This window comes from Hyperoodon ampullatus, assembly GCF_949752795.1.
Source record: "Hyperoodon ampullatus genome assembly, chromosome: 2".
In the NCBI taxonomy this organism is placed as follows: Eukaryota; Metazoa; Chordata; class Mammalia; order Artiodactyla; family Ziphiidae; genus Hyperoodon; species Hyperoodon ampullatus.
Window position 1 is genome coordinate 8,139,219 of NC_136915.1, and position 25,463 is coordinate 8,164,681.

Here is a 25,463-nt window from a genome sequence, read left to right on the forward strand (position 1 = left end):
TTTTGTTTTTAATGTGGTTGTAATCACAGCCTCATAATTTTCGGATGTCTTGTTCATCTACGGTGTTGGCGTAGGGTTTCCGAAACCCAGGGTCGATGGAGAGAAAGTTGGTCGGCAGAATTTGAGAGGCTGTTGAAGAGTATCCCAAGTACGTACCCATTGCTCACGTGCACCCTGCTTCTTGCAGAAATACCTGCTCCCCCTCATCATGGGCGGCCGGGAGGACAGGAAGCAACTGGAGAGGATGGAGGCGAGTCTCTCAGAGCTGAGTGGCAGCGTGGCACAGACAGGTAAAGATTAATGACTCCACCAAGTCACCCCTCAAAGCCTTCTCCGAGCAGCCCCTTCTTAGCCCCCTCCGCTCCGTCTCCACTTTATGTGGTGACTTCATTTATCTGCTCTGAGAATCTGTTCACATTTGCAAATGAAGCCGCCGTCATTTCGGTTTAATTTGAAATTGCTTGTTTACTGTCGGCGCGGCCTCAATTAATTATGTTTTTACGGAAAGGCTCCCAACCTCAGAATATTAATAAGGGGAATAAAATGACAGCCTTTCTAAGGGCTGTAAAGTTCATTTTTAATTTCTGCTTCTATGAGGTTTTCAGGGGGGTTTTCAGCAATTTTCCCCCTTCCCTCTAAGAATCCAACACAGGGTCAAGAGAGGCTGTAATTACTGCGGCTCCAGGGACCCCGGCCACCTCCTCTGTGATCGACTCCGCGGGGCTCACGTTCATTACCCGGTGCCCCAGTGATGGCCCAGATTAGCTGGGACCTGTCGCGCCGGAGGTGGTTTTCTCCTTTATAAACTTGTTTACTAGATGGAGCCTCTGAATCTAAAAACTCTGGCAGACTAGAGAGCCGCCTATCCCAGGCAGGAGTCTGTCCCTCGGGGGCATGTTTGTGAAGCCTTCGGAAACCCTCTGGAGCACATGCCCTGCTGGCATGTCTCCGGTGGGCCGGGAGCTCCAGCAGCCTCTGGGTTGGGTGGGGAGGACAGGAAGGAGCGTAAGGAAATGGGATTTGCAATTTGTAACCCTCCGGGACGTTGTGGACTGAGATGTCTCTCTCCCAGGATTGGAGACTTTCCATGAGTTCTGCAGTGGCGTGGGGAGGCCCGGGAGATGGGGGATGCAGGCAGGATGGAAGTTGCAAGAGCCAAGCGAATCATAAACAGATAGAATTAGAGGGGAGAGGTTTTGGACGGACATACTGTTGACCACGGACAACTACACAATAGAAAGATAAAGTAGAAATACTAGAGGTGAGATACAGTGCAGGTAGATGCCCCAGAGTGCAGATGAATTATGTGGATTGCACGGGCTGGGGGGGCGGGGGGGAATGTCTGCAGATAAATTAGATGCAGCAGCTTATAGGTGTGTGGACAGAAGGAAGAATCTGTATCACTTAACAGAGATGCACCTGCTCTTTCCTCCCAGTGACTCAGTTACAGATGACTTTAGCCTCTGTCCAGGAGCTGCTGATCCAGCAGCAGCAGAAAGTCCAGGAGCTCGCGCACGAACTGGCCACAGCCAAGGTACTTGTCCCCGACCCTCTGGTCCCTCTAGGTCCGGGTCTGCCCTGCACGGCTCTTCACTCCTGTCCTTTGTGCCCAGGTCATGGCATCCGCTGGCGTCTGATGTTGTCTCTTCTGACACTGGTGACCCTGCCCTTGTAGAGATAGGAGGCGGTCACCGTGCTGGTGGTGTGGCATTCAGGGACGGAGGCTGTCCTTTCTGTCTCCGTGTCACCTCCCAACAGGAGGGAGGAAAAGCAGCTCTGTGCCTGTGGCCCTCCCGTGGCAGCACACGCCCCAGATCTGGTGGTGGCCGGTGTCGACCCGGGGTGGTCTCCACCGCAAGTTAGGTCAGAGGTCCCGGTGTTGCCGAGAGCGATCTCAGGGAACAGGGTGGGGGGAGTGTGAGCCCAGACCTGGGCTGAGGTGCTGCCGTGGGTGGGTGCCCCAAACCCAGGCCTCGGGATCCGGTAACCCCCAGAGGAGTGTAGACCCACCTGGGGTCGACTGAGGCGGCTTCCGTGCCTCACTTCGCACATCTGGAGCTGTCTTGGCAACATCAGACCCTAGGATCAGACCACCGGGGTTCAGGCTCTCCTGTGCCCCGTGCTACCTGTGTGACCGCAGACAAGCGACTTGCTGTCCCCTCGTCTGTAAGAGGGAGCTGTACCGCACCTCCCTCGTTGCCTGTCCCCACTGAGGACGGAGCCTGGCTCCCGTCAGCCCCGGTGTGGCAGGCTTTGGGTCTGGGTTCTGTGCGTGTGTGACCGGGTGTTCCCGAGACAGACTGGGCCCGGGAGACAGCGGTCCAGTGGCTCCAGGGCGTCCACTGCCCTCCCCACTCCATCCCCGCCTCCCGGGTTGCTTTCTGGCTGCTTCCACGCCGCCGTGCTGTAAAGGATCTCGCTCCGAGCAGCTCTCCCAGAGGGAGCCCCACCCCAGTGCGCGACTCCGTGTGAGCCGGCCCTCCTGTGAAGGGGGTCCCCGAGAATCCTCTCGTGGGGTACCCCACCCACGGAGGCCAGCGGCCCCCGCCGGCCACCGCCAGCCACCGCGCACACTCCCCGCGGGCGGGCGGGCGGCCCATAAAGCAGCCGAGGAGGCGGTCACGGCCTGCGACCACCTCTCCTCCATTGTCTTCTGGAGCGGCAGCCTGCCAGTGGCCAGAAGCCTTTCCAGAAATTGGAAAACTGTTTTCAGACCTTAAGCATTAAGATTAAGACCACATGTTGCATTTTAGGAGGGGTGGGGGGCCCGGGGTAGCGTTTGAGCGCCGCCTCTGAGGGTGTCTCGTGCTTGTTTTTCTGATGCCCCCCCACCGCCCGCCCCCAGCCCCTTTCATTCTCTGCTGTGCTGAAGCCGTGCTCACTGGTGTCTAAACCCATCTGTGTGAAGGCTTCGGTTACCCCATAAACCAAAGACTCAGAGCTGTGTTTTCTCAGCTGTAATGTAAGTTTTTATATCTGGCTTCCAAACCCCTACTGCAGCACTGTAAAAAATTAAAAAGAAGAGCATTCAGTAATTAAAAAACCTACATAAAACTGAAGGCTGGGAATTTTCTACAACTGTTTTTTAGAGACTGGCTAAAAAGCCCCAGATGTCAGATTTTATTTCTAAATCCTGGCATCTGGCACCATATGCGTTTGGAAATTTGAGTCCTTTGTAGGCCGGTGAGTGGAAATTGCTCCCTTGTTAATGGGCTGCTATAGCTTTCAAGGTCTCAGAGAGGCCAGAGCAGTGGCTCCTGGGTCTGCGCTGTCTGGTGGTCTGGAGTGGGGACCCCGAGGGGATGTGTGTGAGGGCGGCCGAGCGCCTGTGTGTGCTCATTCCGAGGCTGCCCAGGGTTTCTTTCCTGAGGCCCGCAGCCCCCGCGGGGGGGCTTCCCGCTGCGGAGCCGGGCTGGGCTGCCGGCCGAGGCGGGACCCACAGCACCCCTCACCCCACCTTAGAGCCCCGCAGGCTGGTGGGAATGTGCGGGGCCCCTCCGCGCTGCCAGCCTGGGGCTCCCCACGCTCTCCTGAAGTCAGGGCCCGGGTGTTCTGTGGCAGGCGGCGGGGGCCTTGTACCCGTAGGCAGAGGCCCACGCACCCGAGGCCATCACACCTGGGACTGGCCCGTACACACTTCACAGGCAGCTTGGCCGAGGCAGCTGCCGTTTGGGGGACCTCCTCTCCATCTGTTCCAGCAAGATTGCCAAAGAAAGGTGTGGTCGTTTGAAGTTTACATAGAAAACAGTGTCAAAGGGGAAGGTGTGCGGGGAAGGGTGGCGTTTGTCTGAGGTTCCTGTGGCTGCTTCCCCTGTGGGCCCTCCTCCGGGACGTCTTCGTTCTCCCTGCTGAACCTTCAGGGTCATCCCGAAGAACAGCTGCAGATGGGCGGCCTGGCCCTCGGCTCCTGGCTGTGCAGACAGCGGGGCCCAGTGCGTGGCCTGACGTTACAGCTGCGTGGGGAAGGGTATCCTGGGCGAAGCCTGCCTTCTAGGCATGATTGAGAGTAGAGCTGGGGGATGGGCCAGGCAGGTGCTCAGGTGTCTCCCTTGACCCTCCAAGGTGGCTCCAGGTGCCAGGCTCCTGGTACCTGTGGTTGAGGTGGCTGCCTGTCCCAGCCCCAGAGTTCCCGTGTGTGTGTGTGTGTGTGTGTGTGATCTCTCTGCAGGGAGAGGGACTTAGGTGGAGGGAGTTGTTGTTGTAGAGATGGAATTTATTTATCTTAATAGTTTTGTTTTAATGGAATGTTTCAAATACATCTGGAAATGGGGGGCGCTGCACAGCAAGCCCACACGTTCTGGCTACACAGCTGCAGCCGCTGCCTCGGGCCCGTCCTGCCGTACCCCTACCCGCAGGTGATTTTCAAGCACATCCCAGAGAGCATATCATTTCATATTCAGACACTTCTATAAAAGATAAGGGCTCTTTTGTTGTTGATGTTTTATTTTACATAACCAGGATGCCACTATCACACCTGAATGCATGTCATGATTCCCTAATATAGTCAGCTATCCAAATAGACTTGTGGGAATGTTTGTTCTAAGGGAGTCGTCACTTAAACAGAGATCCAGGCAGGCAGACCCCTGAGTGGGCCGCAGCAGAACCGTACCGAGGGGGTTCCCGGCTGGCACGCAGGACACGGAATCCCCCTGGGGTCTTCCTTGCCACCCCAGCAGTCTGAGCTTCAAGGGGTGGGAGGAGGTGCCGCTCTGATCCTCTGTCCCCTGTGTGACTTTCAGGCCACCACTTCCACCAACTGGATCCTGGAGTCCCAGAACATCAGTGAACTCAAGTCGGAAATTAACTCCTTGAAAGGACTTCTTTTAAATCGGTAGGAACTGAAAAGGCGCGGGCTTCTGTTCTGCTCTCTGACTTTGACTTGGGGGAGGGAGCTCTTGAGGCCCATCCAGCTGCCAGCCATTGGGGGTGGGGGGGCACGTCTCCCTGGGGGTCCCCTGTGCATCCCACCCCAGATTGAGCTGCATGATTCAGGCACTGAGTTTGGGAATCTCTTGCGCTTCCACCTTCCCTCCCTGGTTGGCCTCTCCCTCCCCGCTCTAGGGGTGACAGCCTGTAGTGCCCACGAGTTTTGAGATACAGTCACTTGGTCCTGTCAAGACCCAGTCAAGGGCAGCTGGAGCCAGAAGCAGGGCCTTGAGCAGAGGAGAGAATCCCCACCCCTCCAGATAGGGCCATCTCCTCCCCTGTCCTCAGCCCCGGCTGGACCTCTCAGTGACGGCTTGGTCCCAGAGAAGGTCCCCCCATAGGGCCAGGCCAGGGGTCTCTGTTCCTGCTCAGTTTGAAGAGCCCTACGATTCAAGGCAGAGGCAGACGCAGTGCCCGCCCCCCCACACCCCGGCTCTTGTGGTCTCACTCTGCTGTCCCTCCGCAGGGACAGCACCAGCGCAGCCCTGACATGAGGGTGACCAGCTTGTCCGGGCTTGCCTGGGCCCGTCTGTTTTTAAAACTGAAAGTCCTGTGTCCTGGGCTGCCCCTCCTGCAGGGCGCCCGGGGGGTTAGTGGGGGCTGAGCAAGGCGGGGGCCTTCACTCCAGGTCAGTGATGGGGGCTGGCAGCGTCTCGTGGTCCCAACCAGAGGACCCAGTTCTCCAAGCCACCCACTTCCAGGCTGTCTGTGGGGAAAAGAGCGCGGCCTTAAGAGAGGCACGGCTGAGCTCGGGGCACCAGAGGGCTGTCCGCTGGGGACACGGTGAACGCCGAGGCCCCGACTGTGTGCTCTCCGTGGCAGGGTCTGAGGTGGAAGGGCTGTCCGGGGCCAGAGCTGGTGGTCTGGTGGGCAGCCCAGGAGGCGGCAGGCCTTTGTCCTCCCAGCTCAGGCAGGGGTGATCCCGCCTGTCCTCGAGCTTGATTTCCAAGCCCTTGCCAAGCGGACCTGACTTCCCAGGTCTGGGCTGGGCTGGCTGCTGGCCCAGGACCCAGGGCAGGGACGCAGGAGTGGGAGGGAGAACTGGCTCTTCTGTCAAGTGTCGAGCTCGGAGGTTTTCTAGAAAAGTGCTAGTTCACCAACCCTTCTGGTTCTGATGTCTCTGACCCCGAGACCAGTGGCCAGGCTCTCCCACAGCCCCTGCCTTTGCCCAGGCCACAGGCAGGTGAGAGTGGAGGCCCAGGGGTCTTGGCTTCCCAGGCTTCTGGCTTTCCACTGTTGCTCGCTGTCCCTCCCAGGCCTGGAGGCTGGGACAGTGCTGTAAGGGTGGGAGGGAACGGGCGCCAGGGCGTGGCAGGGCCCCCGGAGCCAAGTGTCCAGCAGCTGCCAGGGAGGGCGGGCCTGGCCCCAGGCAGAGGGGACCCCAGGAGGCACCCTGAGTGGACTGGGGGCTCTGCAGGCAGCCCTGGTGCCTCTGGCTTCCGTCTCAGCTGCTCCCACCTCAACGGGCCAAGAGGCCTTGTTTCCAGAGGAGGGGGAGGGAGGGGAGGTGGGCGTGGGCGGCGGAGCTCCAGCCTGTCCCCTGGCCCTGTCCCCTGCTCAGTGGCCCTGGGGTGGCTGCTCAGCCTCCGTGAGCGTTCTGGGTCGGGAGGGTGCGGCTCTTCTGTGGGTGACCCTGCCGTCTTCTCCCTCCTCGGCCAGGAGGCAGTTCCCCCCTTCCCCTTCGGCCCCGAAGATCCCCTCCTGGCAGATCCCGGTCAAGTCCCCGTCACCCTCCAGCCCCGCGGCCGTGAACCACCACAGCAGCAGTGACATCTCGCCCGTCAGCAACGAGTCCACGTCGTCCTCGCCCGTGAAGGAGGGCCACAGCCCCGAGGGCTCCACGGCCACGTACCACCTGCTGGGCCCCCAGGAGGAGGGCGAGGGGATGGTGGACGTCAAGGGCCAGGTGAGGATGGAGGTGCAGGGCGAGGAGGGGAAGAGGGGGGGTGAGGAGGACGAGGAGGACGAGGACGTGGGCCGCGTGGACGAGGAGGGCCGCCTGGGGGTGCAGAGGGAGGACCGCCGGGGCGGGGACGGCCAGATCAACGAGCAGGTGGAGAAGCTGCGGCGGCCCGAGGGCGCCAGCAACGAGAGCGAGCGGGACTAGGCGCCGGGGTCGGGGTCCAGGTGCAGGGCGTGGCCTTGAGCCCCACGGGGGCAGGGCTGCCGCAGCCTCGCTGGCCTGGGCGGCGTGAGGGCCGAAGCCTGTCCACCCCGCCCACCGCAGACAGACAGGCCTCTGACCTTGTTCTCATGTCAGGCCGAGGGCTCCGAACTCTCTGGGCGCAAGCCCCCCACAGCCCCCTCCCAGGCAGACGTCCCGTCCAGGGGCGCCTGCTGGGCTTCTTAGCCAACCTAACGCCGTGCATGACAAGAGGTAGTTTTATTACCTGACTCCTGACCCTCTGGAGGAGGAGCCGCGGGGCCTGGCGTCTGCCGTCCCTTCCCTCCGCCCCGGCTCCCTCACTGCTTCTCACCAGTGACCAAGGGGGCCGCGCTCTCGTGATCCCCAAAGCAACGGCTCTGCGCTCCCCTCTGGGTGAGGGCCCCCCGGGCCCCCCAGCCAGTCCCTGCCCGGACGATGCCACCCTCGTGTGCCCGTCACAGCCGCAGCCCGTCGTCCGCCACCCACGACATCACGCTGCTCCCGACCGTTCGCTTGCCGCATCGTGGCCCAGCCACTGCCGTGGCGAGATGTGGTCCCACCTCCACTAGGAGCCAGGCACAGGGCCTTCCTGTCTGTCCCCTGCCCCGCCCTGCCCCCCAAACACGTGTTCTTTTGTGTGATCAGGTATAGGTTTCAGAATATAAGATACGACTGTATATAATTGTAATAAATATGAGTTGCCACTATTTAATTCCTGCCTGTGGCTCCCTGTCTGCTCACGGCACCCCGTGCCCAGGGGTGGATCTCGGCCAAGGCCGCACCAGGTGGGCCCGGGGAGGGGCCGCGGGGGTGGCGCCCGGCAGCCCTGCGGTGGGCCTGATGGGGGCAGCCCCTGCTTCCCTCGGCCAGTCTCTCCCCTAAGGCAGGTGTCGCAGCCGCTCACCCACAGCTGGAGGGTCTCGTCCTCGGTCCTGAGTGGCTGCTGGAGGGCGACGTTCTGATCCAGGAGGAAAGGGACCTCACGCTACTGTATATAGACCTGGTGTGGAGTGTGATGAGCTCACCTTCCTTAAATGGATGCATGTGCTCCCAGGAGAGTGTGTCTCGTTCCCTCGTCCGTCCTCCCCCGTCTCGTCTCCCTCTCACCCTCCCTGTCTCCCTTTACCCTTCACACAGCATTTAGCTAAACCCAGAAAAACAGCATGGGACACTCCTTCCCGGGACCACTCGGCCCCCTCGAGCCCCCAGTGCTGTGGCCCAGTGTGCGGGGGTCAGAGGGCCTGGTCCCGTCTGGTGCCTCGTGTAGACACGGGCTTTGGAGACAAAGTGCAGGCACCCTGGCCGCCGCGGAGGTGGAGCTGCAGCGGGTATGTACCCTCCGGGGAGGCCCCGGCCTCCTGACCGCAGCGCTGGCCTCCCACCCGCCCGGCCCTGGGGAGGGAGGAAGCCGCTGGCCGAGGGTGAGAGACTTGGCCTGGGGGCTGTTTTGTCTCAGAAAACATTTCCCCTCCTGCCCAGGCCCCTTTTTCGGGCTCCCGCAGTAAATTCCTTCCTGGCTCTCGGGCAGGGGGCCCTCACCCTGACTCTCTGAGTATCTGGCCCTCCAGCCTGGTTTCCCAGGTTTTGTCTTTGATGCTCATAACCTCACGTGATGTCCCAGCTCATGCTCCCTAGGGACAAGCAGAGACCCACCCCCACCCCCCACCCCCACCCCACCGTTGAGTCACCTCTGCCTCTTGCCATCCCTAAAGAAGCCAGGTTTCTCCGTCCCCAGGGGCTCCCAGCCTGGTCTGGACGAGGGGCCCAGCGTCCGGGAGCCAGGCAGGCAGACGGACCTGGGATGACAGGCAGAGAGAGGGCTGGTGACTCGGTTGGAAGCACCCCTGGGCCTCGGGGGCCAGAGACAGGGTTTCCCTGCTCTGCCCTCCTCAGGGAATGGAAGCCCAGGTCTCGAGTTAGCCGTCTCAGGGTGTCCCCCTCTACTTGGTGACTGTTTCTCGCGGCCTGTAACTTTGCAGAGGTCCCTCCTGCAATGGGACCAGACTGGGGCGGGGGTGGGGGGGGGGGTGGGGGCAGAGGGCAGATAGCCTGGGACGGAGACGCGGCCAGAGCTGCTAGCACGGGGCAGCGGACACTCGGGGGACCTTGTGGGGTGTGTCTTCCCCAACCTGGGGTTCGGTTGTCTCGCAGGTCCCCGGACTCACTGCGGGAGAAAGGGATGAAAAGCTGGGCCCGGGGGCCTTTTGCCCTGCGGGTCCTGAGCGCCCGATTTCAGCTTTTGAGGACAGAGAGTCTGGCGTGATTCCAGGGAGGGAAAAACCCCTCCCCAAAACGGCGTGACTGCTGCCTAATAAAGGCAGCTGCTGGACGGAGGGAAAACAGCCCTTTGAAAAAAAAGCCTTTCATTAGAAAAATAATGCATTTCATCCAAATAAGGTAAAAATATTTGGAATGGGGCAGAAGTGAGCAGCAGGCAGCGCCTGTCAGGCCCTTTCTGGAAGGGGGAAGATTATTAAACTCAATTACAAAGTATTTTTGTAAAGTGTCTTTAAGAAAGAACTCGCCCAGCGCTCAGAGGCTGCAGGACGGCCCTCCGGCCCCCGAGCGCTCCCAGCTGGCCCCGGGAGGTCCTCGGGCTCTGCCTTGGGCAAGGTCCTCGCTCAGGCAGCCCCAGCTGCCCTGCTCTTCGAGACGCCCCGGAGCGCAGCGGGCGAGGCTGCTGCTCCATCTGCCCGGGCCGGGTCGGCCTCCTTCCGCAGGAGCCGGGCGGGCGGTGTCCTGGGACACCCTGGCGGGGAAGGGCGGCGTTGTGGGTCGGGGGAAAGGGATGCTGAGTTTGTAAATGGTCTTTTTTCATACCGTGGGAGCACATATCAGTAGTTTAAAACATCCAGTCGCTGTTGAAGGGGCTAGAGGATACAGAAGTCCTCTCCCACCTCCACTCGGTTCACACGTGTGCACACGTCGTCTCTCTCTGTCTCTCTCTCTTTTAATAAAAACGGGAAGTTCCTCTTCAGTGTTGTGTGACTTGCTTGTCTCACTGAAAGTCAAGCGTGTGTCCTCGGGGGCCTCACACCAGGTGGGAGGAGAGGGGTTCTCTAGAAGGCGCCTCTCCTGGCCTCCCCCTGTGCTCAGCCAGGACAGCGAGGTGCCGGTTCTCGGCCTGGCCCAGGACCTCCCTCTCCTCTGGTGACTGTCCCTTCCTGCCCCCGGCTCGGCTTCTACCCCAGCCTCAGCCCCGCCTTACACCACCCCTGCCTCAGACCCAGACCGGCTCTGGCCAAGGTGGAGGGAGAGCTGGCCGACAACCTGATTCTCAGGACTTGGCTTAATCCTTAGTGTTTCTTCATCTGTTTGCTTAAAGTTGTTTCTGCCAAGGCACCCAGAGAAGAGGGTCGGAGTCTCCACACAAAGCAAGCGAGGAGGCGCCAGTGAAACCCCAAAGGTTGCCGTGGCTCCAGCTCACCTGAAGGTGGACCCAGTCCTGGCTGACCCCTCCCTGCCCGGATGCCTCCCTGGCCCCTGCTCCTTCAGGCTGCACAGGTGTTTCCCACCCCGGGGATGGGCCACCCCCCACCAGGGACAGACACCTCCAGGGTGCCCACGGTGCTGGTGGGTGACCGCCACGTCCTCCACTGAGAGTTGGCACGTCCTTGCCCCCGGCTCCCCAGCCCTGCCCTGGGCTCCAGGCACGCGCTCTAACTCAGAGAGGAGTTTAAATCTCCAGCCGTGTGTCCTGTCGGGTGCTTTTCCCTGAATGGTGAACAAACCTTAATAGTTTACTTCCATCAAGCACTTTAAAGCTCATTCTGCTCTGGAAGAGGAGGTGAGATTTTATTATCATTTCATGAGGACGCCTGCAGCCTTTCCTTGCCCGACAGATCCTGGGAGGATCTTCTTTATAGTGAAGGGGTCACATTTTAAAACACATCTTGGAAACTCAGGTGCCCAGCCCTCCACGTCCTGGCCCGGCAGCTCTGGGAGGATGTTTCCAGGGCATTAGTTCCAGGGCGCCCTGTAGATCCAGGGTGTGGCAGCCGGGCCTCACTCAGGGAGGCTCTGGGCAGGGCCTTGGGGCCCTTTGATGGGGAAAAAGCCTTGGACTCTCCGAGGTCCCGGTGTCTCCCCGGAGTGGCGTGGGCGCAGGGCTCACAGGAAGAGAAGCCGCTGGGTCTGGCCCTGCGCTGGCTGTGCACCCCTGGGAGGTGCTTCCTGTCTGCCTCCATGCAGAGGGTGGGGTGGCTCCTCCCGGCGAGGGTGGCACAGGCCTGGCCCTGTTCAGTCCCGGCAAGGTCCCCAGGACTCCAGCTGGTCCGAGGGGCCCCGCTTCCTGGAGGCCCTCCTGAGGGCAGCAGCACTTCCACTACCCCTGTGCCCTGGGCCAAGGCCATCTCTCGTGGAGGCGAGCAGGACGACAGGCTGTCTGTGCCCGGGGTGACGGGACATTGCGGGCCACGCCGCCCGGAGGGCACTGCCCTGGTGCGGTGGGTCCAGGTGGGTTGTGAATGCCGAGGCCCAACTCCCTTGGGTGACTCAGCTGCTGGTAGCACCCAAGCCGGACCAGGTGTGTGGGAGGTGGGCAGGCGACTGAGCTCAGCGCGAGCCTGTGCGCGGGTTCGGGCCCTTTCCAAGAGGTTGCCAGACTCTTGAATTTGCCCCAGTTGGGGCGTAGGAGCCTCACACCACCACAGCTAATTAAATTCCGGAGTGAAAACATGTTTTACCGCGATTCCTACCGAGCCCAACAAGCCACAGGGAGCAAGCACGGTGCGGCCTGGGCCCACTCCGCACCCCTGGGGTGGGGCACGGCCGCCGCTGCGGGCCCCGCCCTCCTGGGGTCGCAGTGGGCTCCGGGGACACGGTCTCAGTGGGCAGTGCCTGGGACTGAGAGCTACGGGCTGGCCTGCACAGCGTGCTTACGTGTCACAATCCCTCGTCTCCCTGAGGCTCGGCTGAGGGCTGCCCTGAGACCCAGCACCCCCTTCCCTGGGCCCCGTCTTGTCCTGAGCTGAGCCTGGAAGCTGGCCCTGCCCTCAGCTAGGCTGGGCCTCCTGTTTTACCACGTATGGGTCCGCTGAGGTCCATCCGGCCCCAGAAGGCCTGGGGGCTCCTTGGGAGGGGACAGTCTTGGGGGTCTCCCCGGCCCTGCAGCAGTGCCCAGAGGGAGCCCTGTGTTAGCACCACCCACCCAGCCAGCGGCGGAGGGCTGCGCTCTGGGCCTGGCTCCCTGCCTCCCCTCAGGCCCTGCGGGAGGGCCTGGGAAGCTCCAGTAATGGTTTTAATTTGTTGAACTTGTGTTTTATCCCATAAATTAGTCACTGTTTTATTTAACAGAATCGAGATATCCACAAACAATAGGCGAGTTCCAACTTGAACATTTTAATGAGACAGAAAAAAGTATATATGTTCGCGTCTGTTACAAACATATTTATGTAAATAGCCTGTGGGCTGCGTGCCAGGAGGAAAGAAGAAAGGGAAGGGCCCTCTGTGCTGGGTGGGTGTGGGGGGGCTGGGTTAGAAAAGAGGCTTTTGTGGTGGAAATGACATTGAGCAGGGCCCCAGGGAGCGGTGCAGCCCCTGCACCCGCTCGCGCCCCCTGCTGTCCTGGCGGTGACACCTGGGGCGCCGCTGGTGGGACTTCACCTCCCCAGCCCCTACCCAGGAAAAAGGGGTGTGCTCCTTGCAGGGATGTGACATCCAGTGAGATGCTCCGCGAGGCGGTGGAGCGTGCAGGGCCCGGCACACACATCTCCTCCCCAAGGCCCTGGGCCACCTGGCCGCCTGGAAGGAGGTTAGCTCAGGGCAAGGCTGGCAAGATGGCACAGATGAGGAGGTTTACTGAGGAGGGGGTCACCACCTAGAAGCGTCAGGGCAGACGTGCGGCCTGCACTCTGGACGGGGCCTGGCCGTAGTGCGAGCCACCCACGCTTCTGAGGGAGCCCCAGCCGTGGTGCCACTGGGGTCGGCAACTCGGGCAGGCCCGGGGCTGGTGGCTACGGACCCAGGAATTGGCCCCCGCTGGCTCTGCCCCTGCGAGCTCCGGGCAGGAGCCGAGCCAGCATCCGGATCGGATCCGGGTACGCGCCGTTCCCAGCCCGGGCAGGTCCCTGCAGGAAGGAGGAAGGAGCCGAGGGAGGAGGTAGGGGGATGACCCTTGCCAAGCGCCTGCCCAGTAGCCCTGGCTGCGCTGGGAGAGAGCCGGCCGGGCCGGGGGCCTCTGGAGCCCTTGCCGGAGGCGTCTGTGCCAGGCGGCTCCTGAGCCTCCGTGGGGCCTTCAGGCGGGGCAGGGGCGGGAGGCCGGGTGGGGCCCAAGCCCCCTACCATCTGTTCAGGAGGACGTGGCCCCCTCCCAGGGGTGAGCCCTGTCTGCCCCCTTCCCTGCCAGGGCCGAAGGGTGACCGACACCCTCCTCCCCTCCCTGCCTTGGCACATGGAGCCCGGCTGGCCATGGCGGCCCTGCCACCCTGCACAGCTGGGTCCCCGCCAGCCGCTCAGGACTGACTTTAAAAATAAAAGATAACTTGATAGATTTTTTTCCAGTTTTTATTGAGTGAAAATGTCAAACCTTGCATCAGTCATGCAAAAAAAAAAATCAAATAAATAAAACACATATATTAAATTTCTAATAGCACTAAATTCAAGTGGAAAAATATTCAGTTCTTAATAACCAGGTGCCGAGGAGACCAGATTCAAGTAATCAGAGCACACGCTGTTCAGTTCGGTTTTCACGTTCTGCGTTTTCGTCTCAAAACCTCTCTATATATCTCTATATATCTATATATGTATATACATATAGATATATACACACACATATGTGCATACATATTATTTTATATTTATATATATACACATACATAGTTATAAAACATTAAAAAGAGCATTGGTGGATCAAGCATTGTTTTCCCCACAGAAAGAAAATAAAACAAAAACTACACATTAAAATTCAAAATGAGCTAGCAATGGCTTATAGTCCTAGTGTGCAATATGAAGGTTACAAAAGGCTAGACTTCGCACTGTCGGCATCTTCTTTTTTTCTTTTTTTTTTTTTGTTTTGTTTGATTTTGCTACATTGAAAAAAAAAATTTTTTTTTTTTTTTCCTTTACAAAACTCCTTCCACAGACTCCCCGGTTCTGTGGTCGGGCACAAAGTCTGGGCGAATGCTCAGCAGCAGCACGTGGTGCCCACAGAATTCAGGAGGCTCTGGTAGGGGCTGTTCTAGAAAACCATTTGTTTCCTGTTGAATCAGGTACACTCCTTCCGACCACTCCTCCCTCCTCCCTCTCCAGTTCAGATGGTCCTGGCTTTCTGGCTGTGGGCAGCCAAGAGGACACAAAAAAAAAAAAAAAAAAGAAAAAAGAAAAGAAAAAGTAAACCACTGCCCCCTGCAGCTGGTCAGGCTCCCCTTGGAGACCTCTGGGGAGGAGGCTCTGGGTGACGGCCCCTCCCCAAGGCTGGGCCTCGCGCTCTCCCTGTGGCCTTGTCACAGGGCCCAACCTGAGACAGGGCTGGTGCCCCGGCCTGGAGTGAAGATGAACAGGAGCGGCCTTGGGCAGCCTGCCCTCCGTCCCTGTTGCCCTCAGAGCCATTGGCCGGGTACGTACCTGCCAGGTGGGGCCCGGCTGGCTCTGGGCTCGGTGACCTCATCGCTGAGGGAGGGTGGCAGGGGTGGGGGGCTGGGATTTGCAAAAGGAACCAAATCCGGGTGGGTTGCACCAGCAAAGAAGTATCCCAAAGAAAATAAACTGGGAAGAAAAAAGCCCTATAAAGCCACACGCATAACCAATAGAGAAAAACTCAAATGTTAAATTAACTACAAACTTGTATCAGTAATAACAGTCCTTTTTTCTTGTCTCTACGAAATTCAAGTTAAAAGTTGGAATCACGCAGCTCCCATCAGTGCTAGTGTAAAGACGGACAGCCTCAAACTGGTAAGGCCTCTAAACGCTAAACAAAACCCCACGTGAGCAATTGCACTCGGGTCTCCAACCTCAGGGCTGGTCCGGAGGCGGTCTGCGCTCTAGCCGCCCGCCTGCCTTTTTTTTTTTTTTTTTTTTTTTTCCTTCTTTTGTTCTATGTAGAATAACCTTTACAGGAAAAATACTGTACAACTTTCTCGTATTTTTTTCCATGTTGACTATTAAAGCCCCAAACAGTCGCATCCCTCCTGTTCTCACCACCTGGGTGGCAGAGACGCCCTGCGGGCCCAGCAGCCCAGCACCAGCGAGCAGACGCACCCCTTCCCAGGCCCCAGCCCTCGGGACGGACACCCAGACCAGGCCCCGCGCTGGGGGCAGACTGACGCAGAATGACCCGGAGCTCCCCGCTCCGCCGAGTCCAGGAGGTTCCCTCCGCGGTCCCTGTAGTGTCGCCCGCCGGACGCCTCCTGCCCCGCCCTCCCCCAGGACCGGGAGGGAGGGTCTTAGCTGCACGAATGGGAGGCCCTGCCAGGTGCCACAGGTGCCGGCCCGCCTCCGGTGGTGAGGGGCGGGGGTCGCGGCGACCCCCGGCGCCCGTCCCAGCCCTGAGCAATGAGGAATCCCACCGGCGTGCTCGGGGGGCCCGGGGTCCGGCGCGGGGAGGGCGCGTGGGGCAGCCGCCCGGGGTCGCCGCCCTCCTCGCCCTCCGGGCCTCCTGCCCCTCGTTCCCACCCCGGACAAGAGCACCTTCTATTTCCCTGAAGAAGATCCCCGAACTGCGGCCGAGGAGGGTCCCGGGCAGCCTCTGTCCTTCCGGCCGCCCAGCTGCCGCGCGGGCGGGGCGGGCGGGCACGGGGGCAGCCCCGGAGCACCAGAGGGAGGCCCCCGCCTCTGTCCTGAGACGGACTCGGGGTCCGGAAGCACCGGCGGGGCGGCCCCGGGCCCGGAGCGCCTCCCGACGCCGGGGCGCGGCGAACACCTAGCTCTGTACAAGGGAAGCTTTACATATAAATACCGTTTCTTACAAAATTGATAATAATAATAATAACAACAACAGAATAAAGCGGCGAGATCCCCAGGGCGCCGGGCGCGGCCGGCCCCCCACGCGCCACGGGCCCCGCGGCTACGGGGAGGCGGCGGCGGCAGGCGCGGGGCCGGGGGGCGCGGGGGCGCCGAGGGCCGCCAGCTCCAGGCTCCGCGCCCCCGGCCCCGCCGCCGCCGCCTCGGAGAGCGACTCCTCCGAGTCGGTGCGCAGGTCCTCGTCGTCGTCGTCGTCCTCGTCGTCGTCGTCGTCTTCGTCCTCGTCCTCGTCCTCGTCGTCGTCCGCCTCCTCCTCGTTCAGCTCCAGCTCCTCCTCGTCGTCCTCCTGCGACGACTCGCCGGCCGCGGGGCCGGGCGCGGCGGGGCCGGCGCGGGGCCCGGGGGCGTCGGGCGGGCGGGGGTCGCCCGCGTCGTCCGCCCCCCGCCCCGGGCCGGGCAGGAAGAGCAGGGCGGCGGCGGGCTCGGCGCCGGGCCGGGGCGCGCAGTCCAGGCTGGCGGCCGGGCCGGGCGCGGGGCCCTCGGCGCCGGGGGAGGCGGCGGCGGGCGGCTCGCCGCGCTCCTGCTTCTCGTGCTTGCGCTTGTGCGAGTCCATCTGCGACATGCCCACGACCGTATGGCGGCAGCCAGGGTAGGTGCAGTGGAAGTGCGAGCACTTGAGCTTGTACTTGCAGTCGGCCACGGCGCAGTCGGCGCTCGAGCTGAACTGGCAGAAGCCCGCCGCGCTGATCACGTCCTGCTTGCCGTGGTGCTTGCGGTGCGCCGTGACCTTGGTGCTGTCGGTGCAGCGGAAGCGGCAGCGCAGGCAGTGGAAGTGCGTGCTGGTGCCCGAGAAGGGGCAGTCGGCGAAGTGGCAGCTGAGCGAGGCCTTGAAGCGCTTGAAGTCGTCCAGCACGAGGTTGTCCACGCGGTCGTGGTGCTGCGCGTGCTTGTACATGTGCGTGCGCCCGCAGAACTTGTAGCCGCAGTTCTCGCGCGTGCAGTGGTAGTGGGTGACCTTGAGCGAGAACTGGCAGGCCGCGTCCTTGCAGTCCTCGTAGAGGTCGAAGCGCCGGAAGCCCTCCAGCATCATGCCCTCGTCCAGCATCTTGCGCGAGGAGGCCGTCTTGCGCCGTTTGCCGAACGGCGACATGTCCTCAATGATCCAGAAGCGCTTTTTGGCTCCGGAGGCTGTCGGCATGGAGATGGTGTTCCCTGGGGAGGGGGGCTTGGTCAGCGCCCAGTGCGCACCCTACCCAGGATTACACCCACGCGAGGTCCCCGATCTTGGCGCGGTGGGCAGGAGGGCGGGCTGCCTTCGGGGACAACTCCGCTTCCCGTCGCTCTGGGGGCCTCTCCCCTGACCACCCCTCCCCCCCCCCAAGGATGGCTGGGGAGCCCCAGGCTTCCCCCTTCGTCATCCGCATCTGCAGGCTGACCGCACCGGCCTGCCCTGGTGGGTGGCGGAGCAAGCAGCTCTGGGGGATGTGGGTGGGAAGTGAGGACACGTCCTGGCGCTAATTGAAGCTGAAGGGGGAATCTAGGTCGCCAGAGTGTAATTACCCAAGTTGGACGGGGGCCAGGACGCCATCACGCACCCGCCTCTAATGAGGGACCGGCCGGCTAACCAGTTTCCCGGACTGCCGGCCTGTCTGCGCCTGGGGCCAGCCTACTCCCAACAGGGATGCCGAGCGCCCTGGGGCTGTTGGGGGCTGTGACTCCCTGCCCGGAGGCGCACCTTCTCCTTGGTACCAGAAGGTTCTTTCAGGTCTTGGGGTGTCCCGCCCCCGGTGGACTGGGAGAGGGCAGCTCTGCTGCAGGGCCAGGACTGGAGCAGGGGCTCGGCCAGCGGATGGGCTCCATCTGTGCCCTCCCCCTCCTGGTCCCAACTGCTTCCCTGGGCTTAGGGTGCCCCGTTGCCGGGGCCGCTTAATCCACTGCGTGGTTGTGCTTCCCGTTACTCCCTTTCTGCACAGGCAGCTGGGGAAGGGGTGGCCGTCCCGGGACTCCCTGCTCCACGCCCCAGGCCTAGCCCTCCCCAGAGTGCGGGGTGGGCACCCTCCGGGCTTCTCCCACGCGCTGACCCTCCCGGCCCTCCCAGAGCCTGCCGAGAAGGCTCAGCCCAGGCACCAGCCTGCTGCCCCATCCACCTGGGGAACAGACCTAGTCCCCGCCTCAGCACGTGGAGAGAACAAGGATTGTGATGGGCTGGGGTACCCAGCAAGGGGCAAGGAAGGGTCTGGGGCCTGGGGATGCGGGTGGGTGAGGAGTGGCTGCTTTGGGTCGGAGGTCACAGGGCTCTGGCTGGTTATGCCAGCGACAGAACAGGGGCTGAATTCCCTGAGGAGGAACCCTCTGCCTTGCTCCCTGCCATCCCCCTGGGCTGGCCCAGTGCCCGGCGTTCGGGCAGAAGGTGAGGTAAGAATGCCTGGAAGGAGAGGCGGAGCCAAGGTGGTGATGGCACCAAAGGGCAGGGGAGGGCAGGTCCCGTGCCTGCCAGGCGGCAGGTACAGGGTGGGGCTGGGAGGCACCTCTGCCGTGGAGCACTGCCCGCGGCCTGGGCCTCTTCCTGCTTGGCTCCGGGGCTGGGGGTTCAGGCTGGTGTCAGGATCCTGCAAACCTGCGCGGGTCCCAGGCACCAGCAGCTTTCCCAAGAACATCTCTGCCCCGGATGAAGTCCTCAGAGCAGGAGGACAGGCTCTGCCTTGCCGCAGGGTTAGGGGGGTGGGGCGGGCACGGCCATCTTGGGGCTCGGGCCAGTCGCTGAGCTGCAGTGAACCCCAGGGAGCCCTGGCAGTGATGTTCTGGCCTGCCCAGTGCTGAGCAGGGGCCGAGAGGAACTGTCCTTGGGACAGGGACCAGGCTCTCTGGTCTTGGCGGGGGCTGCGCTGTGAGGGGTGCAGGGCGGCCCTGTCCTTGACCCAGCAGGCCACGGGAGAGGGTCAGGTCCTGGACCGTGGCCTCGAGCCTCGGCCAGGGTGACAGACAGCGGTGGAGAAGGCATGTGTGAGTTACCTGCGGCGTCCTGAACTAGGGGGGCGTCACTTTTTACTGGAGTTGGAGTGGCAGTGACGGGCGGGAAGCTGGGCGGGCTGCTGATGGGGTGGGCCAGGCCCCGGGTGGCTCCGAGAGAGGCACTGAGCAGAGAGTATGAGAGACAGGGTGGAGAAAAGAGGCATGGGAGGGAGGGGAGGGGCGCCCGGAGCACGGCCGCAGAGAAGGATGGGGTCAGTGGGGGCTGCGGAGCCACGCGGGCGGCCTCGTCAGCGGCGGCGGCGGCAGGAGGAGGAGGAGGAGGAGCCGGGCAGCCTGGAGAGGGCGGGGAAAAGCAGAAAAAAAAAAACCAAAACAAAGAACAAACAGAAAGAACCAAAATGAGAGACCCAATGGCAGAAGCGAGTATGATATGAAAATCCGTGGACAGAGAAGGAGCGGACGGATGCCACGAAGAAGAGAGGGGAGGAGGGCAGAGCAGAGCGAACGGGAGGGCGAGGGCGAGGCCCGCGGAGGACCCCGCGCTGGGGCCCAGGGGCCGTGCTGGGGACAACGGCAGAGGGGCCGGAAGAGGGACCAGGGCTGGGCGGGGCCCACCTGCCCCTCAGGCTGGGGGCTGTGCTGCTTTATTCTGTAGCTCACAGCTCAAGCCCGGGCTCTCTCCTGGAAACGGAAGCCGAGGGCAGAGTGCTGGGGAGATGGGCAGGGTGGCAGCAGGCGGGGACCCACGTCCCACAGACCAGCCAGCGCTGCCACACCCTGGCCCGTCCTCCTTTGAGGCCGCTTGACCGTCAACCTCCTGTCCTAGGCCGGACCCAGCACTGCTGGGCCTCGGAAGGCGGGGCCTGTCCCAGGCTGGTGCTCCCGGGCCCCCGCTGTCCCTTCCTGGCCGCCCGCTCACCTGCCGCGGTGCTCTCGTTGCCCACAGGGGTGCTGGAGCAGCTTCGGTCCATGGTGGAGGACTCGGAGGACATGGCGCCCGGGCTGCAGCCAGTATAATCCATGTACTCGTCTGTCTCGGTGTCCATCAAGCTCGAGGGGCCCTGAAAGGAAGAGGGGGGCCCTGAGGAAGCTGGGCTGGGGGCTGTGCTGCCCACAGGGGCGGCCTGGCCCACCACCTGGAAGCAAGACGGGACACGAGTGGTGCCCTCTTGCCACCCCGGGTCGGGGAGGGGCAGCCTGCCCGCCAGGCTCACCTGGGAGGAGGGCACACGATCGAAGTTCTTCCCCAGCATCCTCCTCATGTGCTTCCGGGCGTGGGAGGTCATCTGGTGCTTGAGGAGGAAGGAGAACTGGCAGCCCTCCCGGATGCAGTGGAAGTGGCTGTTCACCTGGTTGTACTTGCAGCCTGTGGACACAGCCCCGCTCAGCCGTGAGCCTCCCCCGCCGGCCAGTGCTCATGGCACCCCCTGCGTGTCGGGCACTGTTCTGGGCACGGGCCTACGTGGCCAACCAGGCAAATGGCTTCTGGGGAAAGGGCGCGTCCCCTGTGGTGGTGTTCCCGTGAGGAGGGCTTCTAGCAGCCTCTCACCCCAACCCCGGGAAGTCCCAGGCCCCTGGCTGTCCAAAGCCTGGCTCTCGCCTCCAGCCTGCATGCCCGGGACAACAGCAGGCTGGCCTCCGGCCCCTGCTCCACTGAGAGGTCCCCGGCCCCAGGGCAGGGGACCCTAATGACCTGTCCACTAGATCAGCCACCTCCCAGCAAGCCACCTGTCCCCACATCTCCTCTGCCTGCCCCCGGACCTGGTCAAGATGGCTGCGAGCCGGCTGGCCCTCTGCCCTGCCCCGCCCCGCCCCGCCTCGGCTTTGCTCTGGGCGGAGAACAAATAGAGCAGCCGGCCTGAAACGGTATCAGCAGAGGGCAGGTGAAGGCCTGCCCGTTGCCATGGCACCTGAGCCGGCCAGGTGTCTTATATCATCCCCCAGCTTTGTTTGGCCCCAGCTACCACCCAGAACACCCAAACTGAGTAAATAACGGCGACTGCGGAATACCCTGACACCTGTAAACTGAGCCCAGGGACAGCACAGGCCACCGAGGGTTGACATCTGTTGCCGTGATTCCCAGCCCTCTCTCAGGCCATGAATGATTTCTGAATGAATTCTTGAAGGAAAGGTTTGTTCCCGTTCTTTTCCGGCAGTTGACTTTTGACCGCCTCATCCTCCCCCTATGCAATGGCCGGTCGGCTGCAGGCAGCGGCCCCACCTCTGCTCTCCCTGGACCCTGCTGCCATGACCACCTGAATCACAGCAGGCCTTACGTGCAGCCCAGGTTGTCTGCACCCAGCCTGCCTGGCTCCCACCTGCCTTCCGGCTTCTGGTCTCCTCGTGGGCAGACTCCTGCCCCACATCTGCAGGCCCGTAAATGCGTGGCTCCATCCTGAGGCGGGAGGATGGGCTCTGCCCTCTGTCTGCTGGTCCTGGAGCCCCCTCCCCACAGCATCCCCAGGGCAAGCTGGGGCCAGCAAGCTCCTCGGGGAGGCCTTGTTCCAGGGCTGGGGGGCAGCTTCCCTGCCAAGGGCTCAGCTCTCAGCAGCAGCAGAGTTAACTCCGAGGCACCTGCCCCTGAGCTCAAGGCCACTTCCTTGCCCCGTGGCCACCTCCTTCAGGTCACCCCAGGTCACAGATGCTCTGGGCTGAGCCCACAATGTACCTGCTGGTCCTACCAGATCCCCAGCACCAAGCACAGTGCTGGCCACAGTGGACGCTCAAAAAAGACCATAGCTTCCACTTCTACCCACCCCTCACCTCCTGCAACAGCACAGAGCCTGGCACACGGCTGTTCCTCCATAAACGTCTGCTGAGTGAATGAATGAACAAATGAACAGACCACGGTCCATTTGGCATAAAACCCTAGTAACTTCAGGAGCTCTTTAGACTTACCTGCAAGGCTCTCTTGAAAAGAAAAGGAAAAAAGAACCAGGCCTGGGTGCCAGAGACGAGGCTCCGGGCATTTTCACTGGGGTGGGTGCAGTCCTGGGAGTCACCCTCACCCCTTTTCCTAGGCTCTGGGGGTTCTGACTGTTCTCCTGGTTTGACAATGCCTGGCCTGTGATATCGTGACATTTTCCCCCCAAAAAAAAAAACATGGAGCCTGATGTGCGGGGACAAGAAGTGGGTCCCAGGGCCTCAGGCTCCAGGGCCGCGGCCCTGCCACCTGCTGCAGGGCCCTGCCACCTGCTGCAGCTCCCTGCCCCCAGCCTGGCCCTCGGTACCTAGCCTGCCGCACTCCTCACGCTTGGTGAAGTACTTGAATCCGTTGGCTGCCCGCCGCTCAGCTTTCTCATGCTTCTTTATGTGCCACGGCAGCTTGGTGGTGATGTTGGTCACAAAGTAGCAGCCGGTCCTGAGACAGTGGTAGTGCCCGCGCATCCGGAACTCGCAGTGCTGCAGGGAGGGACAGGAGTCAGGGCCAGGCAGGCGACTTCCGTTCAGCTCCCACCTGCGCCAGGCCTCTAGAGGGCTGTGGCAGGCGTGCGTCCTTCCACGCTCAGAATCAGCAAACACAACTGTGTAAAGACCTTTCACGTGTTAAAAAGCAGTAAGTCCCTTCTGTCATTTGATTAAAACATCCCACCTGGTATTGTTTCCATCTCTTTCTAAACCCACACCCAGCACAGACATCACTAATCTATCTGAGCACCCTTGTCTGTGTGCCCAGACCTAGGCAGACGTCACTAATCTATCCCAGCACTCTTCTCCGTGTGCCCAGATGGAGGCTGACTCCTTCTCAATGCACTCTGCCAGGCGGCCCCTACAAGTCTTGGGAGTAGGCCTTTATAATGAATCTGACCTGCCCTTCCTGTTTGGGTCACGGACAGTTCAATCTCTTTATCTGTCTAATGGGCCTATTTTAAAATCCTAGGCCTCTGGGGAAAGGGAGCATAGCTGTTCCAGGACACGCAGAAGGATGCCAAGTGCACAGTGGCTGCCCAGCATACAGTCATCGTTGAGGGTTAGGATGAAATGACAGACCTCACCAACTGAGCACCAAGCTGAGCTCCTGCCTAGGGGTCTCCAGGGACCTAGGGGCAGATGGTGTCCTTTCCAGACTCTGGAGGAGGCCGCTTACAAAAGGGTGTGAGACACGGAGCCTCGGCCAGGAGGAGCTGGTCCAGGGCCCTGCGCCTCCCTGCCCCCGCCCAGGCCCCACCCTGCCCGCGTTGCTGACCTGGTTGGGACAGAGGCACTGCAGGGAGTAGTATGCAAACTGGTCTCGCACGTTCACCAGGTTGTTGTTGGGATTGATGTGGTCCAGGCAGTGGGACTCGGCCTTGCCGGAGGTTTTGCAGACGTACTTGCAGTTCCCAAAGAGACAGTGGAAGTGGAACTTGTTGGCATACTTGCAGTCCGTTGCGAGGCAAGGATCGCTGGAATGAAACCACGGCCCAGAAGGTCATTGGCATTCCTGGTGCCCTCCCCACCGGTGTCCTGACATTTGCTCATGTTGGGGTTCCGCTCCCCACTCCCCTGTGGTGTAATCAAGAGGAATGGCCCCTGGGCTGCCCTCCTGCTCAGCAGGATGATTCAGCCAGAGACTACAGATCCCAGCATGCAGTCTTGCCTTCTTTTTAGAGCTCTGATGGCGGCCGAAGGGACTGAGGCACGCAGGCTGCCCAGAGCACTGCATGCTGGGACACGTAGTTTCCGTGGCCACACCCCAGGATTACAGATAAGGATGGCCGCAATCACTTAGTGGATATGAAAATGAGCGATGGTGCTGCCAGGCCTGGTTGATGTGGCATGGGCAGTGCCCTGGCTGTGGCCAACTGACAGGGTGCAGATGGGTGGGCAGCCCTACCAGGAGGCTTTGCCACCACGGGGCCTCGGCCAGTGGGAACGTGTGCCTGGCTTCAGGTCCTGCTGAGGCTCAGCTGCTGGGGCTTCCAGGGTCAGCTCGGGGCTCGGGGCTGCCACCCACTCAGAGAACCTCACAAGCCAGCTGAGTGGTGGGGCGGCTGGGGTGGGGAGGGGTGCTGGGCGAGCCCCCATGGCTGGCCTGCCCCGAGCAGCAGCCCCGGCTCCAGAGCTCTGCCTTCCAGGCTCCAGGCAGGTGCGGAGGGGCTGCACCCGGCTTCTGCCCTGGCTGACAACACAGCCGCCCCCGACATCCACACTGGACCTGGGGTGGGAACTCCGACCAAGGCCAGGATGCTGAGAGGGCTGCCACTTCGGGGAGGCGAACAGAGGAAGGGAAGCTGGGAAAGGGGCAGAGAGGAGCGCAGGTCCCCTTCCACGCCGTGGGCCCAGCCCCAGGTGCTCAGAGAGGGAGGACAGCTGCCACTCAGGCGGTGTGTGTTCACGTCCAATTTATTACTTTTATTGAGAACAGGAAGCCGCACATATCATGATACAGAGTCACCGTTCTCGCCGCAGGGAGACACCACCATCCAGCGAGGAAGGGCCCTTCCACCCCTGAGAGCTCAGACCATTGTGCAGGTGTCGGGGGAGGGCGCCCAGAGGAGAGGGCCTAGCCCCCTTGCCGCCCACCTGTGACTTTGCTTGCCCTGCAGAGACTCAGCCATGGGTGTGAGCCAGAGAAACCAACAAGGGGGCCCGGAGGGAGACGCAGCCCGCCTTGCCGGGCGAGGACCACCCCTCCCAGCCCACCCAGGCTGGTCCTCGCAGCGTCACCACTGGCCTCTCTGGAACAGTGGCCACTACCTCCACCATCTCCCCCCACCCCGGCCACCTGCTCCGGGAACAGGCAGTGAGGTCTGAGCAGCAGCAACTTTGGCTAGAAGGACATCACCCAGTGACCGTGTCCCAGGGAGGCTGGGGACAGCCAGGGCTACTGCAGGGGAAGGAGCAGCTGCCCTTACTAGCACCTACTCCCGAGACACACGGGGGACACAGGACTCCCGGCTCATCGAGGGACTCACTTCTCCTGGAACTGGAGGAATCCGGGTTTGACCTGGGGCTTGGCGTTTTCTAGAGAAGTCGTTGCCAAGGGCGAAGTGGGCAGGTGAGGCACTGACGCTGGAATCTGAGGCATCTGGGGTATGGTGGAAGCCAGCTGCTTCCAGGCGAGCAGGGTGGGGCTGGAGGGCACAGCGGCCAGGCTGGGAGTGGGCCCCTCGAGAGAGGAAGCCGTGGCCGTGGTGATGGGAGGCGCTGGAGGGGATGAGGGGGCCAAGGAAGGTTTGGTCTCGGCAGCCGAGGTCGGGAAGGAAGCCTCCGCATTTCCTTTCACTGCTCCTCCCTCTGTCCGGAAGTGGAAGCTACGAGAGACAGGAGAGGGGTCTCAGGTGGGGGAGGAGAGGGCCCTTCCCTGGCACGCCTGCCTGCCTGCCTGCCTGCCTACGTATGACCCCATCACAAGCCTAGGGGCCCAGCGTCCCCACCGCATCTTCAGTGCCAGGTGCCAGAGGCCTCCCACCAGGAGGGAAGGACTGAGAACACACTGCTATGTCCTCTGATCTTGAACTTGGGCTCCTGGCTCTGCCCTAACTACACCTTCCTACTCGTGACCTTCCTGATGTGCTGTCCCTAGCTCCTCCCTACT

General features: G+C 61.8%; 2 protein-coding genes across 2 annotated transcripts in view; one reads left to right on the forward strand and one right to left on the reverse strand.

Annotated features, from left to right (window-relative positions):
* PEX14 (peroxisomal biogenesis factor 14) overlaps positions 1 to 7,033 on the forward strand; it is a gene marked incomplete at its 3' end in the record, with an annotated part of 139,613 nt that extends 132,580 nt beyond the window's left edge. The window contains exons 6-9 of the mRNA XM_079698401.1: positions 188 to 290; positions 1,437 to 1,534; positions 4,740 to 4,831; positions 6,586 to 7,033. Coding sequence (XP_079554527.1) covers positions 188 to 290; positions 1,437 to 1,534; positions 4,740 to 4,831; positions 6,586 to 7,033 — 741 coding nt within the window. The remainder of the gene's footprint in view (positions 1 to 187; positions 291 to 1,436; positions 1,535 to 4,739; positions 4,832 to 6,585) is intronic.
* Positions 7,034 to 16,073: 9,040 nt separating this feature from the next.
* Positions 16,074 to 25,463, reverse strand: part of CASZ1 (castor zinc finger 1) — a gene marked incomplete at both ends in the record, with an annotated part of 53,828 nt that continues 44,438 nt past the window's right edge. The window contains 6 exons of the mRNA XM_079696735.1: positions 16,074 to 17,182; positions 19,863 to 20,004; positions 20,158 to 20,309; positions 22,174 to 22,345; positions 23,130 to 23,328; positions 24,841 to 25,179. Of these exons, the coding sequence (XP_079552861.1) occupies positions 16,074 to 17,182; positions 19,863 to 20,004; positions 20,158 to 20,309; positions 22,174 to 22,345; positions 23,130 to 23,328; positions 24,841 to 25,179 (2,113 nt within the window). The remainder of the gene's footprint in view (positions 17,183 to 19,862; positions 20,005 to 20,157; positions 20,310 to 22,173; positions 22,346 to 23,129; positions 23,329 to 24,840; positions 25,180 to 25,463) is intronic.